This window comes from Carcharhinus amblyrhynchos, chromosome 8 (genome assembly GCF_965287045.1).
Source record: "Carcharhinus amblyrhynchos chromosome 8, sCarAmb.v2.hapA, whole genome shotgun sequence".
Classification (NCBI taxonomy): Eukaryota; Metazoa; Chordata; class Chondrichthyes; order Carcharhiniformes; family Carcharhinidae; genus Carcharhinus; species Carcharhinus amblyrhynchos.
Genome location: NC_137331.1, coordinates 85,400,605 through 85,421,685, shown reverse-complemented (window position 1 = coordinate 85,421,685; position 21,081 = coordinate 85,400,605). Strand labels below are relative to the sequence as shown.

General features: G+C 40.5%; 1 protein-coding gene across 1 annotated transcript in view; it reads right to left on the bottom strand.

The window, feature by feature from the left end:
* The window catches only part of necab1 (N-terminal EF-hand calcium binding protein 1), a 155,955-nt gene that overhangs the window by 16,239 nt on the left and 118,635 nt on the right, over positions 1 to 21,081 (bottom strand). Inside the window, exons 7-10 of the mRNA XM_080194956.1 lie at positions 18,588 to 18,709; positions 12,882 to 12,961; positions 8,874 to 8,927; positions 212 to 324 (exon numbers count right to left, since the gene is read on the bottom strand). Of these exons, the coding sequence (XP_080051082.1) occupies positions 212 to 324; positions 8,874 to 8,927; positions 12,882 to 12,961; positions 18,588 to 18,709 (369 nt within the window). The remainder of the gene's footprint in view (positions 1 to 211; positions 325 to 8,873; positions 8,928 to 12,881; positions 12,962 to 18,587; positions 18,710 to 21,081) is intronic.

The window sequence follows — 21,081 nt, the reverse complement described above, 5'->3', positions numbered from 1 at the left end:
TGTCAACTCAAAATGTCACCCGAACTGTTTCACAACTTGTACAAGGAGAAGCCAAGTTTCTTATTGCCTCTTTATTCCATCTACTGCTGTTAGAAATGACTATAGAGTATATTAAGCATTTTAAGAGGTTGAAAGAATACAATTCAATATGAACCCTGTAATAAACTTTATGGTATTGCAAAGCTGAATTTCACAAAGATGTCATACATACTGCAAACATCCTGTTTGTGCAGTTGCAGATACCACATACTGCTTCAAAGCTAGACGAAATTCCTCTAGTTCTTCTTCCAGTATAGACATCTGTCGCTGAACAATAAGAATGTGCTGTGGAAAAAATAATTTGCACATTAGAAAATAAACATCCTAAAAGCATCCTAAAACCGTTGACTGGAAATCTAGTCAGTGCTTAGCTATGAAAATTGACATTATTCAGCCTTTGTTGTGGTATGATTACTTACCTCTGCTCTTTTTCAGATGGGCATTAGTTATAAAAGGTTTCTCTATGAAATTTAACTTAATTCTTAACACAAAGTTGTTAGTTTGGCTTTGACTAGATGAGGCTGTTTAATGCCAGGTCACGAGACATAATATTATTGAGATGAAAATTTTGTCTCAAAATAATCTGATATAGACTAGTTCTCTTTGCTTGAATCAATTTCCTGTTATGGTTTACAGTATATCATTGGTAAAGTGTAGAGCTCTAACCATTATTTGTATAAAAGTTATTATACAGTCTTTTTCACAGCAGCAAAGCTTCTGGAATACAAATTATTGTCTGGCATTTGAAAATTGGGAGAACAGCTCTTGTCATACCTTTCACATCAAAGGCCCACCTGATATCATTTTCAGGTTAGCCTGTAAATGGATGAACAACATGCCTAGCTGCAACTAGCATAAGGCTGGGTAAATATTCTAAACCTATGATAGATGCAAGACCCTGACTGCAAAATTAAAGGACAAATAGGCAGAGCATAAACTGTGCACATTCCAAAGGAACATGGTAAAATAAAGTAAGCTTCCATGATTGTTCCCCCCACCTAGGATCAGTGAGCTGCAGTAGGATGCTCACAAATTGCTAGCCACATGGATTCAAGTCTCATGCCTGGATGAATGGATGGATGGAATGATTGCATCAATGATTTCATGCCAGTTTTGGGTGGAAGTTGATTTTTTTTTCCCAAACTACATACCATTGGCCCACCTTTATAACATAACAAAAATATCCACAAATGATAACTAATAAAAATCAATTATCACATTTTGCCAGTCATTGCATATTCTTTAGATATTGTGTTTCCCATCTTTTATTTTTATCTAAATTTAGCATATCTCACTGCAGGTCCTGATATATTTATATGCTTATATTAGGCATATATCAGTAGTGCCTTGCTCATTTGGAAGCAACAATTGCTTCCAAAATGGTTTCTGTCAAATCTTTTAAACACTCCCTGCAAGTGCCTGGGGCAAAGATGCAAATTTTAAATTTGTGGCACTGGAGGACAAAATCAGTCCTGTGGACAGTAGTGCTAATTGATCAGAATTGTAGAACTGTCACATTTAACTGAGTGAATGGGATTCTATTGCACCATGACAAATTCTGAAATTCAGATTTAGATAGGTTCATTCAGGTGCATTTTTTAAAATTGTTAATGAAAACTGTAATCTTGCATTTTTTTACACAATAACATTCTACACGTATCCCCAGAGGTGGATTACAATCTTGCCCATGAATTGGGTTCATTGAATAATGCCTTTCTTCAGACCTTGGGGGCGATCTTACCAAAAAAATTCTAAGTCCAGAACAAGCATAAACAGGAGAATTTCAGGCCACCAGTCAAATTATATGCACTTTGTTTAGATTTAAGACCTTAGTTTCAGAAGGAACTATACCACTTTCAAACTTAATTTCTATCATACGGTCACTATTTTCTGAAGGTTCCTTTAAAGCAAGATTATTAATGAGCACTTTCTTGTTATTATTAAATCTAAAATAGTTGGATCTCTAGTTAGTTCTTCAACATAGTGCTGTTGAAATCCATCTCATACATAGGCAACCTTAGAATCTTATATGTTTCAATAAGATCATCTCTCATTTCTCTAAACACCAATGAATATAGGCAAAACCTGCTTGACCTTCCTAATTAGGCAACTTTTTCATCCCAGGAATCAACCTAACAAACTTCTCTGAATTGCCTCCAATGCAAGCATAGCCCTCTAGTTCTCTAGTATGGCATCACCAATGCACTGCACAATTGTTGCAAGACTTCCCTACTTTTAAACTCCATCCCCCCTTGCAATGTAAGCCAACATTGTATTTTCCTCCCTAATTACTCACTACAGCTAACATTTGTAATTCATCGATGAGGATGCTCATCACCCTATGCTGCAGTATTCTGCAGTCTCTCTCCATTTAATATTCTATTTTTTCTATTCTTTCCATCAAAGTGTTTCTCTATTCAGCATAACTGTATCCCTTTGCAGAATTTGTGTCCTCCTCAGAACTTGCTTTCCTACCTATTCTTGTATCATTGGGACATTTGGCTCTAATACACTCTGTTCCACCATCCAAGTCATTTATTTAAATAGTAAATATTTGTGGCCCCAGCATTGATTCCTGTGGCACTCTGCCAGTTATAGATTAACTTGAAAATGCCCGATTTATCCTGACTCTCTGTTTCTTGCCAGTTAGACAATCTTCTTCTGATATGGACTAATATGGATTTTAACAAAATTTTTCACAATGTCTCACATGGCAGAGTGGTTAGAAAATTAAAAGCTCATGGTATTCAAGGAAAAGTGGCAAGTTGGATCCAAAATTATCTCAGTGGAAGGAAGCAAATAGCAATAGCGTTCCTGGAGCTTTTGCAACTCAATGACTATTTCCTGTGGAGTTCAGGACTCAGTACTGGATGTCCAGCAGTTCATGGTATATATCAATAGTTTAGAATAAAATGAAGAGGACATGATTAAGATGTTTGCAGATAATACCAGAATTAGCTGTGTGGCTGCTAGTGAGGAAGAAATCTGTAGAATGCAAAAGTGTATCAATGGACTGGGCAGGTGGGCAGAAAAGTGACAAAAGGGAAGTACAAGGCAATGAATTTGGGAGGATTACCAAGGCAAGAGAATACTTAATAAATGGCAGGGTTCTAAGAAGTGTGAAGAAGCAGGAATAAAAACAGAAAACTTTGGAAAAACTTAACAGATCAGGCAGCATCCATGGAGAAACACAGTTAATATTTTGGGTCAGTAATGAATCTTCATCATAACTTATGGAGTTGGGAAGATAGCAAGATCTTCACTCATCTTCACCCTTCCATCTGATTAAATATTCCCACCACCCACTACCAAAGCCACCATGAGGGAGTTAAAAATTATATTCAATCAATCTGAAAGACAAGCATCTTGTTCAAATTAAGTAAACTACACAATGAGATGCAACTCTTCAAGTTCTGCAGGAAATCATGATGAAAGAATGACCAAGTACATGTTGCTGTAAGAGAGCATTAGGCATACAGAGACAAAATAATCACCCAAGATGGTATTCTCTACAAAGGGACTAATATAATTATCCCTACGAGATGAGAAAAGAGATGCTGAAGGCCTTATTATATGAGCCATCAAGGAATTGAGTCTACCCTGCAGCAGGCAAAAGGAAGTGTTCTATTAGTCAAACATGAGCAATGAGATTAAGAAACACTTCGGCTAGTTCAGTGCATGTAACAAATATCAAGCTAAGCAAGTTAAAGAAACCCTCAATGTATGACTTTTCAGACAGATCAGAGATGAGTTTGGTGTACGCCCCTTCAGTTTCACTGGAATTGGCTATCCTGTCACAGTTGATTACTATTTAAACTACTGGGAGTTAGACCAACTGGCATCAAGGACTACCAATGAGAATGTGGAATACTTTAAAGCAGGCTTCAATTGTCATGGCACTCCCAACATTATTGCATTATTGGAATGAAATAATGGCCCTCAATTTATGAGTAAAGAGTGCAGACGCTTAATGACTGATGGGGAAATAAAACAGAATACATTATCTCCACACTATCTTCTGACAAATGGAAAAAAATTGGATCATTAAAAAATGGACAGATCCAACATAGATGTGTACAAGGCAAGCTCAAAGTGGAGAAACACAAAAACTAAAGAGATGGAAAGTAGTCCAATGACTAATTTACATCACATCCAGACTATTCTTCTAACAGCTAAAAATCTACTGAAGCCAGAAGCTGTATGACAAGATCAAAATGAAACAACAGAAAACCTAATTTGATGAAGCTTCTAAATTATTGCCAGAACCGAGGGGCAGAGAGCCAGCAGAGTACAAACATGCAATGCACTCACTTGGCAACCTGGGGATTATGTAGAGAAGTTGTCACCTTGACCGTACATGGTGAAGGTGAATATTCAGATCAATCAATGCAAGCGCAGAGATCTGTGTGAAACTGGAGTAGCTGTTTTTTCTCAGTAGGTAGCTTATGAGGCAGATCTTATTTTGCTAATTGTGCAAGGAACTGAACAGCCATCAGTCTCAGAGGCCAAACATTCCTCAACAAATGCAACAGATCAGCAGCAACATTTACCACCATATTGCTGAATAAAAGAGAAATGCTATTGAAGTTTTTTGTCCTACACTCACCAGGACAGATACAAGAGTGCTAAATTTCAAAGGAACAATAATTTATACTGCATGAGATTGGTTTTTGATTGGTTGAAAGTTGGCTTTGATTAGTCAAGAAGTTGCCTTGGTGAATGCACCAGGAGGTATTAACTCAGTGTGTCTGGCTATTGTCAAGAAGTTGCCTTGGTGAATGCACCAGGAGGTATTAACTCAGTGTGTCCGGCTATTCTGTGTAACTCACAGCCTCCTCATGCGACTGAGATTCCATAGATTCACAGAATCATTACAGTGTCAAAGGAAGCCATTCAGCCCATCGAGTCAGCACTGACTCTCCAAAAGAGTATCTCAGCCAGGCTCTCGGCCATCCTATCCCTGTAAACCATGGCTGATGTACTTAACCTTTGGACACTAAGGGACAACTTAGTATGGACAATGCACTGACCTAAAATACTTTGGGCTGTGGGAGGAAATGGGAGGGCCCAGAGGAAATCCACTCATGCTTTTTTTTGTTCACAAAAGGTGCAAGATTTGGACATATTTGCTTTGCCTGAATATGAAAATATACAGCTTCGAGCAAGTTTAAGTGAGTATATTACAAGCCCAACTGATAATCCTAAATGGGCTGTTAGTGTAATTCTTAGCACCCTTGATGTTGCTAGAAGCTGCATTGATTCATACGCAAGGATCTGTGCTCTGCAGGCAAAACGAATATTTTTCGAACAAACAAAAACATGGGGAACAATACCTCTTCGGTACAATTGCCATGGCAATGCCTCAACCAATCAGAGCTGAGGTGCCGAGCAATTAGAATCCCTTTTTTTGTACAGTATAAATTCCTGTGCTGATGAGTAAAAAAGATGATGTCTCTTTTTTTGAGCGATATTCAAGATGGTCCACTTTGGTAGGAATAATGGTAGGAAGGATTATTACATACGGGGCGAAAAACTGCAGCAGGCGACGGTGCAGAGGGACCTCGGGGTCCTTGTGCATGAGTCGCAAAAACCCAGCTTGCAGGTGCAGCAGGTGGTCAGGAAGGCGAATGGGATGCTGGCCTTCATCGCGAGGGGGATTGAATATAAAAGTAGGGAGGTCTTGCTGCGGCTGTATAGGGCATTGGTGAGGCCGCAGCTGGAGTACTGTGTGCAGTTTTGGGCGCCGTACTTACGCAAGGATATTTTGGCCTTGGAGGGAGTGCAGAGGAGGTTTACAAGGCTGATGCCGGAGTTGAGGGGGTTGAGCTATGAGGAGAGGCTGAATAAACTAGGCTTGTACTCGTTAGAGTTCAGAAGAATGAGGGGAGATCTCATTGAGACGTATAAGATGATGAATGGGATGGATAGGATAGAGGTGGAGAGACTCTTCCCGCTCAGAAAGGATAGTAGGACTAGGGGGCACAGCCTCAAGATAAAGGGGGGGCGGTTAAGAACGGAGTTGAGGAGGAACTTCTTCACTCAAAGGGTGGTGAATCTCTGGAATTCTCTGCCCGTTGAAGTGGTGGAGGCTGCCTCGCTAAATATTTTTAAGATGCGGGTTGATGGGTTTTTGATAAGAGAGGGGATTAAGGGTTATGGGGAGAGGGCAGGAATGTGGAACTGAGCCACGACAGATCAGCCATGATCTTATTGAATGGCGGGGCAGGCTCAAAGGGCTAGATGGCCTATTCTTGCTCCTATTTCTTATGTTCTTATGTTCTTATTTGTACTGCCAAACAACTATTTAATTAGCACAACTCACCACCGCACCAACATTCCCCAGAGAAACAATGACATCGCAGGAGTAAATAGAGACCAGATGAATAGCCAACAACAGCACGTACAAGTGCTTTAAGAAGACCTGAATGCTATAAAGATTATGGCCCAGGTTTCTGGGGAGTCATGGAGTTTCAATCCTTATCAAAAAGCACACGAATCCTGGATCCAGAATTTGCACTCTCATTTCTGACAAAAGAGGAAAGAAGGCATGTGATTCACACATGTGGAAACCCAAACCCAGGTACATTTAAATTCAGTGCTAAGTTCAAACAGACCTTTTTTTTTGCTGGAGTGTGAGGTCCGTTTCCCACAGTGTGTGACTTATGGATTTTAAGAGTAGATGGGAATGAACAGTTAAGGTCATAGAACTGTCAAGTTATTTAAATCCCCTGAGCTTTAAATTTTGAATAGAAAACAGCCAGTTGAGAGTCATAAAAGAATTGTGCTTGCAGTTTCAACAGCTGTTTCTTGACTTGGCCTTAAAGGTTATAATTATACTATTATTACTGCTTTACTGCTTCCACAACGTCACAATGGTGATGTAAATTCATTGTTTGTTTGACAGCTTCAGGATATTATTATGGGATTAGATGTCTTTGAAGTGGGGCTATAGGACAAATGTTTGTTTTGATTAAGTCGTTGAGAGGATTGAATGGCCTTTTATCAATGTAAGTGTTTTTATATATAGTGAAGTTTATAATACTTACTTAGAACTTGATTTTATTTAATCCCAGCATGATTCCTGAAATGGATACTGGATGAGTTGCCATGGAGCTGTAAGGGCAAAGGGCAGGGCTTGGCACGAGTTAGTCCCACGTTGTCATAGGGGCTATAAAGTGTCATGAGGATGAGTGGGAAATTATGTGTTGGCATGAGCTGACATTAAGTTGTCTTAGGGCTATGTGGAGCCATGAGGATGAGCATTGGGCATATGAGGGGTTATGGTGGGTGGATAGAGGAGCATGGATTGGCATGGAGGGTATGAGGGTGAGTGGAGGGGCTTGTGTTGACATGCATTGGCATAGATGAGGCATGGATAGTTGGGGGAGGGTGTTGACGTGGTGTGAGAAATGAGGGCTAGAGGATGTATCATTCAACCACACAATTTGCACAAAGTGCCAGAGCACTGAGGCAGTCTTCTTAACCAGACCACCTCACCACTGAGCAGTCCCTTTGGCTGAATCCAAGCTATTTCTGAAAGACAGTCCACAGTAATATCTTGTCCATTATTTGGGTACTTCTCCCAATTCTTTTGACATGAAACATTGTTCCTTTGTGTTATTGAGTTAAGATGCCCTGTTCTGAAAGACTGTAAAGCCTTCTTGGCTCTTTTCTCCTTTGTAGTGTTCTTTGAGCCTCCCATGACTTAACCGCTATTCTTGCTTTTGCTTGATTGAGGCCTTTGCTATGATGGTGTTCAAAATAATCCAAGTAACGCTTTCCAGTATCCCTGCCACCCATGAAATTAAACAATGCAATCAAAGTTCAGCTCTTTGGGAATTAGTTGTATTAAAAGCTTCCAAAACTAATTCAAAAGAGTCAGTAAGTGGTTCCAAATATCCCAAACTTACCCGAGCAAAGATGGAAACTTTTAAAATATCATTGCTTCAGCCTGCTTCTGGAATGAATATGACATTTTTTTCTCTGGGCAGTTTGCTTGTAAAAATCAATAATCAAATGATCACAGGGATCACTTTCCCTAAAGGGTTTCGAGTGCAAGACCTTTATATACATACTTTAATGAGACCGATGTTCATTTCATTCTGCTGCCAGGTACATTTAATGTGCACTTTCATCCGTATCATAGAATTCCTGGAGTGCAGAAGGAGGCCAGTTGGCCCATCAAACCTGCACAGACAACAATCCCACTCAGGCCTTTTCCCCGTAATGCACCTATTTACCTGCTGGTCCCACTGATACTAAGGGACAATTTAGTATGGCCTATCAACCTGACCAACACATCTTTGGAGTGTGGGAGGAAACAAGAGCACCTAGATAAACCCACACAGACAATAACTAGAATTGAACCCAGCTCCTTGGCACTATGATGTAGCATTACTAACTGCTTTGCAATTGTGCCACTTATAGCTGTAGCTATATTTTCTGAGCGTTTCCAGAATGGGATGTCCCATCTTGAAACTAATAAATGGAACGGTAATTTATTACTCAAATACTAGGCATAATACAAAGAAATTTTAAAGGTTCATGCCTACAATTATATACTTTGATTTCAGTTTGCATATCATTACGTAGTTTGACTACTTCACTAACGGGTGCATAGTCTCGCATCAAACCCCACCCAGTTACCTGATTAGTGTACAATGGCTCATGGTCCAAACTTATCGTGGGGAAATTTACATCAAAATTCTAGGATGATAAACTTGTGGGCTGGGCTGGATCTCTTGATTGCTTCCTTCTTTCCAAAGAGAGTCATAAAATAATTTTCATGCTGTTCGTGACTGAGGTGATTTTTAAGTAATTTGAGACAGACTTACAGATTTGGCATTTCCCTCCAATATTTCTTCTTCCAGTGGTTCAAGCTTCAAATCCTACAAAACAAAAATAATAATTTTTAAAAAAAGGACTAATAAGAAGATATGGACAAGAAAGGAAGTTGCAGACTCTAGTCCCTTAATTTCCTGGAACACACTCCTTAACTTTTTTAAACTTTGTTAACTTTGATGAGCACAGCTGCCTGCTGACTGGGCACATCTCTTTTAAAGTCTGGCCTCCTGTGATCTTGATACCTGGCCTCCTCAGCCAAGGACAACCATCTCTGTCCTCTCTGGAGACAGTTGGTTCTTCACTGTTGCCTCTAAACTCAGTTGTAGGAAGGGGCATCAGCTTGAAGTGTTGACTGTTGTTCACAGATGCCACTTGACATTGTGTTTTCCAGCATTTTTGTTTTTATTATTGTGATTCAGTCCAGTTCAATTGGAACCACTTGGCACTGAATCTCATTACAGTATGATTTGGTCTCAAACATCTGTTATACATATTTCACTGAAGTATGGGCAAAAGTTGATTTTTTTGTTGTGAGGTAACACTGATGATCAAGTGCTGCTTCATTGTCAAGGACAGAGTGGGGCACCAAGACGCCTTAGTAAAATTGAATTCAAGTGATCAGGACAATTTCTTTCTTGGCTGAAGTCGTATCTCATAGCACCAAAATGAATACAGTAGTTGTTGAAGACTTGGATCATTGTTCCTCAGGCATGCTAAAACCCAACTATAATCCCTTGCTTCATCAAAGGCCTTTTCTCCGCCATAAGGTTAAAAATGGGGTTATTTGCTGATGATTGTACAGTGTTCAGCTTATTTTACAATTCCTCATAACAAAGCAATGCACATCTGCATAAAGCTTCTTTACTAACAGAACAAGGAGTGTGATGAAATAGTCTCCATTGGCTGGGTGATTGGCCACAAAAATGCCCAAAGGAGCTCAATGCCACTAGTGCAAAAATATCACTTCATCAACATCTTACTTCTGGAGAAATCTGATGATAATTAATTCATATTCCAGCAAAGATTAAATTACTGATTTTTTTGATAAAACATCATTATTTCAATGTTAACAAAAGAATCCATAGGTTCTGTCAAACAGCAATGTTGTCCAACAAGTAAAAATGAGCAGGCAAGGATTTGTATCTTCAATTTCAGATTTAAAAATTTAATCTCCAGTTCAGCTTTGAGGTACTGATGGATAAATCTAAGTGTAGTCCTCAAGTTAAGGTGCTAAATTGGGGAAAGGCTGATTACAGTAATATTAGACAGGAACTAAAGAATATAGATTGGGGACAGATGTTTGAGGCCAAATCAACATCTAGCATGTGGGAGACTTTCAAATTTAAGTTGATAGAGATTCAGGACTGGCATATTCCTGTAAGGATGAAGGATAAATATGGCAAGTTTTGGGATCATGGATAACGAGACATATTGTGAGCCTAGTCAAAGAGAAAAAGGAAGCATCTGTCAAAGCTAGGAGGCTAGGAACACACAAAGCAAGTGTGGAATACAAGGAAAGTAGAAAGAAACTTAAGCAAGGAATAAGGAGGACTAAAAGGGATAATGAAAAGTCATTGGCCAGCAGGATTAAGGAAAATTCCAAGGCTTTTTATACATATATAAAGAGCAAGAGGTTGCCAGGGAGAGGGTTGACCCAATCAAGGACAGGGGAGGGGATCTATGCATGGAGCCAGAGGAAATGGGCAAGATATTCAATGAATACTTTGCATCAGTATTCAACAAAGTGAAGGACTTGGTGGATGATGAGTCTGGGCAAGGGTGTGTAGATAGTTTGAGTCATATTCAGATCAAAAAGGAGAAGATATTGGGGTTCTTGAGAAACATTAAGGTAGACAAGTCCCCTCGGCCTGATGGGATATAAATTAGAATACTGAAAGAAGCAAGGGAGGAAATTGCTGGGCCCTCGAGAGGAATCTTTGTATCCTCACTGGCAACAGGGAAAGTCCCAGAGAATTGGAAATAGCCAATGTTGTTCCGTTCTTTAAGAAGGGGAGCAAGAATAATCCAAGTAATTACAGGCTGGTGAACCTTACGTCAGTGGTAGGGAAGTAATTGGAGAGGATTCTTTGAGACAGGATTTACTCCCACTTGGAAATAAGTGGACATATTAGTGGAACAACATGATTTTGTGAAGGGGAGGTCATGCCTCACTAACTGAGTTTTTTGAGGAAGTGATGAAGATGATTGATGAGGGTAGGGCAGTGGATGTTGTCTACATGGACTTCAGTAAAGCCTTCAACAAGGTCCCTCATGGCAGACTGGTGAAGAATGTGAAGTCGCATGGGATCAGAAATGAACTGGCAAGGTGGATTCAGAACTGGCTTGGTCATTAAAGACAGAATGTAGCAGTGGATGGGGTGCATTTCTGAATGGAGGGCTGTGACAAATGATGTTCCTCAGGAACCAGTGCTGGGACCTTTGCTGTTTGTAATATATGTAAATGATTTGGAGGAAAATGTAACTGGTTTGAATAATAAGTTTGCAGATGACACAAAGATTGGTGGATTTGCAGATAATGATGAGGAATATCAGAGGATACAGCAGGATATAGGTTAGTTGGAGACTTGGGTGGAGAGATTGCAGATAGAGTTTAATCCAGACAAATGTGAGACAATGCATATTGGAAGGCTAATACAGATAAGAAATACACAGTAAATGGCAGAACCCTTAAGAAGGATCTAGGTACAAAAGTCATTGAAAATGGCAACACAGGTGGAGAGGGTAGTCAAGAAGGCATATGACATACTTGCCTTCATCGGCCGGAGCATTGAGTTTAAAAATGGGCGAGTCATGTTGCAGCTTTATAGAACCTTAGTTAGGCCACACTTGGAATATCGCGTTCAATTTTGTTGCCACACTACCAGAAAGATGTGGAAGTTTTGGGGAGGGTACAGAAAAGATTTACCAGGATGTTGCCTGGTATGGAGGGCATTAGTTATGAGGAGAAGTTGGAGAAACTTGGTTTGTTCTCACTGGAACAACGTAGTTTGAAGGGCGACCTAATAGAAGTCTACAAGATTATGAGTGGCATGGACAAAGTGGATAGTCAGAAGCTTTTTCACAGGGTGGAAGAGTCAATTACTGCAGGCATAAGTTTAAGGTGCAAGGGACAAGGTTTAAAGGAGATGTACGAGGCAAGTTTTTTGTACACAGAGGGTGGTGGGTGCCTGGAACTCGCTGCTGGGGGAGTTAGTGGAAGCAGATACGATAATAACTTTTATATGGCGTCTTGACAAATACATGAATAGGATAGGAATGGAGGGATATGGCCCCCAGAAAGCTAGGAGGCTTTAGTTGTACCTGTTCCTGTGCTGTAATTCTCTTTGTTCTTTTTTCACTTTAAAATATTTGAGAAAACATCCTGAGAAATTTTGCTCAAATGATGCTAGTAACTCTCTTTAACTGTTCTAGGAACAAAATATCTAGGTGAAGGATTGATCTCACTTTAAATGAAACCTTCAAGTTAAAGTTTTAATGCATTAAACTTTTTTCAATAAGTAAATTTAATAATATTACTGCTAGATATGTAACTTTGCCAAGATTTTATATTGTTATTAAAAATTACAGGATTCCAATAATAATAGCAGTCAAAAAGATTTGTTTTTATTTAGTTAGTCTACTCTGTTAGCCTTTTGCTCTTCCAACAAATGAATGCGAGCAAAATTTAACTGATAAGTTTGAACATTACACAATCTGCTGAAAGAAAATTTTGATAGGGAGTACATTAACTGCAACAAGTTAAAATAAATGTAAAAACTTAGACAGCACACATTTAGAAATTAAATAAATTTGGAAAAAATGAGCCAATCAGAAGTAAATAGAAGAATAGGTACAAAATGTTAAGCTAATATAATTGTTAACTGGTAAATATGATCAGGATTGATTTTTTTTGGTTTTATGATAATGAGTTTTATGATACATTTCCTTTTGTAAAGTTTCTCTTTTATGGACTGTGCCCATTTTAAAGAAAAGTGTACCTTCTTTTCCAGGCGGTCAATTAGTTTCTGAAGTCTATTTATCTGGGTCATCCACTGGGTGTCCTCATCTATGTGGATACCTTCAGAAATCAAAGAAAGAGAAAAAATTTGATACAAATTTAATGTGGTGCATGCAACGTTTGTGGCAGGAAATAAAATCACCAAATTTTTCTTTTGAAGATTATTGGCAGAAGCTTTGAGATATTTACCTGAATGGTAATAGCAACTGGTAGATTTAAATATTTCCCCACTGGTGTTCATGCTGGCACTATGCAATTGTAACAGAAAGGGCAGAGTAGCATATCTAAGGATGGGTTTACAAAACAGCTCATGTGTCTCTTGCTTTTCTATTATTCATACCCAAGGAAGAGGTCAACCTTAATTATGATGCAATACTTTCAGTTGTTGTTCTCCTTAAACATAGAAGCCATAGAATGGTTACAGCACAGGCCATTCAGCCTGTCATGTCTGTGCTGGCTTTCTGTAAGAGCAACTCACCTTGTTCCACACCCCTGCTTTTTCCCTGTAGCCCATGCAATTTTTCTCTTGAAGTAATTTTTGAAAATCACAATTGAATCTGTCTTCATCTTACTTTCAGATAGTGCACCCCAAATCATAATCATACATAGAAACATACAAAGAAAATAGAAGTAGGAATAGACCATTCGGCCCTTTGAGCCTGCACTGCCATTTATAATGATCATGGCTAAATATCCAGCCTTCCTCCCATATCCCTTGATCCCTTTAGCCCCAAGAGCTATATTTAATTCCTTCTTGAAACTAATTCCTTCTTGAAAAATGTTTTGTCCTCAATTATTTTCTGTGGTAGTGAATGCCACAGATTCACCACTCTCTGGGTGAAGAAATCTCTTCTCACCTCAGTCCTAAAAGGTTTATCCTTGTTCTCAAACTATGACCCTTAGTTCTGAACTCCCCCACCATCGGGAACATTCTTTCTGAATTTACGCTATCTGATCCTGTTAGAATAATACAAGTTTCTATGAGATCCCTCTCACTTTTCTAATCTCCAATGAATATAATCCTAACCGACTTAGTCTCTCCTGCCATCCCAGGAATCAGCCAAGAAAACCTTCACTGGCCCCCTCCAAAGCAAGGTAATCTTTCCTCACTGCACACAATACTCCAGATTTGACCTCACCAAAGCCCTGTACAATTGCAGTAAAACATGCTTATTCTTATACTCAAATCCATTTGCCATGAAGGTCAAAATGCCATTTGTCTTCTTTACTGCCTGTTGTCCCTGCGCAGCCTTTAAGTGACTAAGGCATGAGGAAACCAAAGTCTTGCTGAGTATCTACCTCACTCAATTTAAATGCATTCAAATAATAATCTGCTTTCCTATTTTTAGTACTGAATTGGATAACCTCACATTTATCCATATTATAGTGTATCTGTCATGCATATGCCCACTCACTCGCAGTGTAACAAAGGTTTTTCTTCATGCCAACATTGATCTCTCTTAATCTGTCTTCTATATTCAGATTCCATTCAAACAAATGGTTGAAATATTTAAATAAATTAACTATTTACCTAGATTCTCTGCAATTGGAAGCAGTATGCAATGTTGAATTGACCACCTGTATCCTGGCCAGTCTTTCTTTGCATTAAAGTAAAAAATTATCAGAGCAGCCGAACGAACTCTTTCTCTCGGTCTCTGATTATCTCTTCCTTTGTGTGAATTTTCTTAATCTTTCCTGACCCTAACCCATCCCTAAGACAGAAAAGATGAACTCGAGAGCTCCCTGAACTTACATTCCCATTCTTTGGCTCTGTGGTGCAGCAAATATCTCCCCATATATTTCAATGTCAAATTTTGTTTAATGAGACACTTATAAAGTGCCTTTCCCATGTTAAAGCTTCTACATAAGTAAAAGTTGATGTTATTATTAATTGATTTCCATCTGTCACTCTTCAGTCTATTCCCCCATTTTATCAATGGGAGTGATCTTACCTGCTGCACACACCACGCTCCCACTGCAGCGAGGTCAGAGAATTTGGCCACCAGCCAAATTTCCATTCGCTGCAGCGGGATGGGAAAATTCTGCTGACGTGAACGATGGCAAGATTCCAGCCAATATCTTTTTGCAATTTCCTTTAGTTTTCTAAGAAATTATCCATACCTGTTGTTTTGCTAACATCTCTAAATTTTATCATTATTCCTCCGCATCTATATCTAAATTATTATTATACAAAATGAACTACAGTAACTCCAGAATTCAACCATGTGCTCACTTCTAAACATGCTGATAGATTACCCTCTGATTTCTCTCTTCTAACCAGTTTTAAATCAGTCTTCCAACTTCATTTTATCTCTTTAGCCATTTAATCTTCCCTAATAATCTCCCAGATACCTGTCAAAGGCCTGGATTTTATAGGGCAGCATGGTCCTCACCACCCTTCCCGCGTGACAAATCTAGGGGAGCCCACCAATGATCCCAATGACTTCACTTCAACAGTTTAACCCTGGGGCAGCATTAATTGCTTTAAGGTGGTTCCTCCACTCTGATCACAAGAGGAGGTTGTGGGGTGCAATTCTCCCCAAAAAAATTCAAAGTGTCAAATTCATGCAAAAACTGAAGTAAATCATGTTGATTTTTTTCAGCGGCAGTTTCAAAATTTAATCTCCCACACTCTAGTGCACTCTATAGTGCACAGAGTAAATCTTGTTGAAAATCCTGGGGCGGGGCCTATTCCCACTGCGGAGACTGACAGCATAATGCTGAGCGGGCCACTGCACATGCACCGATCGTCAGCGCCGAGATCGACGAATGTGCAGTGGCCCCACACTGTCAGCTTCCCAATCGTTGGCCTGTTCGATCGCTGGCCAGCCCCACAGCCCCCGTATTATTGGCCATGTGACCCCCTTCCCATGGTTCAATCGCTTACCCCCTCAGCAGCCCCAGCCACCTCCAGCCCTCCCACAGTCCCAACCCCCTGCAACCCTGGCCCCCTCCAGCAAGCTGACCCCTCCCCAACCCCAGTGCCCAGCCCCAATTGTTCACCCCCCTACCTCTGTCACTGATTCCTCAGCAGGATCCCCCACACCATCAATTGCCTCCAGAAACCCTGCTCCATTAGGCTCTGCCCCATTAGTCCCCACTCCCTTGGCACTGCCCGATGCCAGTGGGCAGTGCCAAGGTACGCCCCGGGCATTGGCACTTTGCCCTTTGGGCAGTGTTAAGGGCCAAGCTAGCAATATCCAGGGAGCATCCCTGACTCTCTGGAGGGCCTCGATTGCCCCCTTCACTCTAGCAGGGTCGGGCCGCCAGTTCCTTGCGATTGGAGAACTAGAGTAAACACCACTGGCATGAAACACTCCTAGTGGGGTTGGGGAGAGAGATGCTACTGGCCAGGGGATTTCAGTCATGGACCCAGTAATGATGTTTAAAATATATGGTAATGAAGATCACCGTAATTTATGCAGCTCTTTGATTTCTGGCACAGAGCTGATGACACCACAAATCCAGCTGCTGGAGATTTGCGGAGACTGTGGCACCCAACGGGGAGCCCACAAAATCATCTTTGCTTGAGTCTCCCAGCACGCTGCATTACAAAACCACTGCTGAGGGATGGGAGAAATTGCCCCCTCCCCAGTCAGTGGATATGATACCAGTCAGTGGATATAATATCTGTAGTCCTTGCAGCCACTGAAAGTGATCACAACTATTTGGACTACAGATTCACCATTCTGAGGAGTCCATGTGAATCAGGGGTCTCCTAACCTGGCCTGGGAAAGGAGGGTGAGTGTGCTAGATTCAAGAGGCTGGGAGGGAGAGGGTTAAAAGGGGAAATGGCCCAGGGGAAGCCTGCAAAGGAGAACCTTGCCTTTGCCCAACAACAGCTTGTGCCTCTAAAGTTGCTGGACTTCCTGCAAAGCATGCGCCTCCCCACACCACTTGTAAAATAAGGGTGGCATTAGGATAAGACCTTAAGTGGCCATTACTCGCTTAACAATAACCTGCTCATTAATGCCTAGTTTGGGTTTTGCCAGGGCCATTCCACTCATGGACTCATATCAGTCTTGGTTTAAACATGGAAAAATAGTCAACTCAAGACGAGATGTGAATGACTGCCTTTCACATCAAGGATCCCTCGCAAAACTGGAGTCAATGGGTATCAGGACGAAAACACTCTGAGTCATACAAAGAAAGATAGTTGTGGTTGTTGGAGGTCAATCATCTCAGTTCCAAACATTACTTCAGTAGTTCCTCAGGATAATGTCTAAGGCCCAACCATTTTCAGGGAACTTCTATCCATTATACTATCAGAAGAAGGAATGTTCACTGATGATTATACAATATTTAGCACCATTCACAACTCCACCAATACTGAAACTGTGCAATAACAAGTGGCAAGTAACATTTGCGTCACACAAGTGCCAGACAATGACCATCTCCAACAAAAGAGAATCTAACCATTGCCCTTTACATTCAATGACATTATTATTGTTGAATCTCCCACTATCAACATCCCAGGGGTTACCATTAACCAGAAACTCAACTACATTAACCGTATAAGGGCTACAATTACAGATCAGAAGCTAGGAGTCCTGCAGCAGCTAACTCATTTCCTGACTTTCCAAAGGCTGTCCACCATCAACAAAGCACAAGTCAGGACTGTGATGAATATCCCCCACTTGGCTGGATGGGGGGTCATCTCTGGCCATCAGAAGCTAATGGGAAAACATTCCATATCTTCTGGCCTTGACCCTCCTTAGTTATGCTACTGGAGGTTTTGCACTGTATTCTGTGATGGGGTAGACCTGGTGGTTCTTAGTCTGCCATCATATCAAAACTGCACCCAACAGCACTGACTCACTTTTGAAGAAAGAAGATGGACCTCCTGAAAAAGGAGGTGGATCTTCAAGAACTTGTCGAGGCTGGAAGATGGACCTCCTCAACGACATTGAATCTGGAAGATTCACCTGTAGACGCTCCTGTCACCCCCTACTGTGTTGTTCCGGGGTCCAAGGTTGCTGATGGCCTTTATTCCAAACTCTGGAAGCAACCCCAGGCATTGTTCCAGTTTGTTCCGACATCTGCCTTGGCAGGTAAGAGAAATTCATGCTTGGGTAAAACTGATTTTTGCATTCCCACCAAATTCTTGTCCCCCCCCCCACCCCGCCCACAACTGAATCTATCGTCGGGATCATGGGAGAGTTACACCTCAGACTTTTGTCATTGTTTGAATGGAGTGCTAAGTTTAATTGCCTCCCTTTCTTGCCAGCAAACAGAACCATCTGCCTGCTTTTGCACAGTTCTTAATATGTTGGCTGAAGAACTTAACATTTGGCAACTACATTTCACATGAGTACACTTTAACAATAAATCATATTGTTCCTTGCTCATCAACATGGAAGGAATTGCTACGTGCTACATATACAAAAAATGAGAATGCCATTCTTTAGTACATTTAATGTTCAGCTTAAATTTTACACATAAAGCATTTATAAAACATATTAGTAATGACAGAAGTATTAAGTAATAGAATATATTTTTGGCAAGCATACATAACACCAATAATGGCATCATAATTTAATCATGCTTGCTACTACGAATATATTTATTAAGTAGTCCACCACTTGATAATACCAATAAAGACTTCTAGGAGCACAACCTGGAGGAAAAGCTTTTTCATGTTAACTTATAAAAATCAACTTGGAACATCAGACTGGCAGCACAATACCTGAGTTCAGGATGCTGAAATTGGTATTGTTTGGAGACAGGCTGTTAGTTCTCTGAAGCCTTCGAATGGATCGTTTCCCTGACCAGTTAATTGACAGGACCTCTGGCTTCACTGGACCCTGCCTACAAATAACAGATCACAGTTAGTCTTCATGTTGATTATATTTTTAGCCTTGCTAAATATTGGAGTTAAACAAATATCTCCAAAGAGTAAGATACTATCCCATTTTTTTATTGTTCCTTTCAGATGGAATTGGTCAATTGTTTAAGAGACCTATGGTAAATTTGTATTTCTGTGGCCCTACTTAACAGGAGATAGATCCTTTGCAAAGCTGCAGGATTATTCTTTCTTCACTTTACATGACACATAAATCACTCTTGGCCAATGAAATTTATTATGAAAGGAAATACTTTAATAGTTCGTTAATTTAGTTACATAATACAATTTTACTTGCTTGTTCTGTATGCCTTATCTATTTTTGTTTTATCATCCTTTTAAATATTAAATCAAGTTTGAAGAATGGCAACTTCTCAAGCGGCTCCATAAACTGTGAATCTGTAATGAACAATCCACCCATGTAGCTAGATGCTTTATGAATTAAGCTGTTCAGGTGACACAATTTCTAAGTCTGTTTGAAGAATGTACAGGAATCATCTGATATCCTACTTCAAGTGACATTAAGGAAAAATGTCTGTTTCACAAATTCTCTATTGTGTGGTAATGACATGAAATCCATATAAGCTATCTAACATATTAGGGACCAGATTAGAAACTACAAGATATGTTATGAAGTTAGCCTAGAACCCAACTTTTTCGATTTTAGCATTAGGGCAAGCATAAGGTATCAATCCAGATATGATTCAATAGACCCACTTGGAGGTTTTAGTTTAAGCAAATTTTATTTAATAACATAGTTAACATATAACAAAAAGAAAAGAATCAGTAGAGATCTTACCAAATGAAAGTACTTAAACATGATAGAGTATAAATCTTAAGCTATCAATATCCTCACAAATATAAATTCCTCTTCAGAATAAGTTAGCAAAAGTACACAGGCTTACATGAGTTACTAGACTTCCAGCCTTTTAACACCACTGGACAGATACAGAAGAACACCTGTCTTCTGTCTCCCATACAGCAGCCTCCAGAGAAAGATCTATCTTCAAGCAGCAGAACTTCGGAGAAAGAGGCCTAATTTCTGGTAGACCCTAGTCTCCAAATTCAGAGACAGTAAGAGACAGACCAAGAGTTATTTCTTCTCTCTACAGATCCTAAGCAGCACCTGACTTTCTTTGTATAAGTCAAATCCTGCCCTGTCGCATATTTTTCTTACCAATCAACCTGATCAAGCCCTATTCTGAAAAATCTAGGGGAAAACACTAAAATAACAACAGTGCATTCGCAGACAGTGAGGGAACCAGTGGATGTGGTGTTTCTTGATTTTCAAAAGGCGTTTGATAAGGTGCCGCACAAAAGGTTGCTTCAGAAGGTTAGGGGGCATGGAGTTGGGGGTAAGGTGTAAGTGTGGATAGAGGATTGATTGTCTAATAGGAGGCAGAGAGTTGGTATCAATGGGTGCTATTCTGATTGGCGGTTGGTGACTAGTGGAGTGCCACAGGGATCAGTGCTGGGGCCTCAGCTATTTACCATTTATATAGATGATCTGGAGGAGGGGGCTGTGTAGGGTGACGAAATTTGCTGATGACACGAAGATGAGTGGAAAAGCAAATTGTGCGGAGGGTGTGGAAAGTCTGCAGAGGGATCTGGATATAAGAACAAAGAACAAAGAACAACCCAGCACGGGAAACAGGCCCTTCGGCCCAACGAGCCCGCGCCGCCGCATCACCCTACACCTATTCTATACACCTTTCTGCTGAGCAAGTGGGCGAGGACCTGGCAGATGGAGTACAATGTTAGCAAGTGTGAGGTTATCCACTTTGGCAGAAATAATAGTAGGAGGGATTACTATTTAAGGAGCGAAAAGCTGCAGCATGCTACGGTGCAGAGGGACCTGGGGGTCCTTGTGCATGAGTTGCAAAAACCCAGACTGCAGGTGCAGCAGGCGATCAAGAAGGCGAATGGGATGCTGGCCTTTATAGTGAGGGGGATGGAATATAAAAGCAGGGAGGTCTTGCTGCAACCGTACAGGGCACTGGTGAGACCACAGCTGGAGTACTGTGTGCAGTTTTGGTCGCCGCACTTGCGCAAGGATATTTTGGCCTTGGAGGGAGTGCAGAGGAGGTTCACTAGGCTGATACTGGAGATGAGGGGGCTAGACTATGAAGAGAGACTAAATAGACTGGGACTGTACTCATTGGAGTTTAGAAGGATGGGGGGGATCTTATACAGACGTATAAGATAATGAAAGGGATGGACAGGGTAGAGGTAGAGAGATTCTTCCTGCTCAGAAAGGACAGCAGGACTAGAGGGCACAGCCTCAAGATAAGGGGGGAGCAGTTTAGAACGGAGTTGAGGTGGAACTTCTTCACTCAAA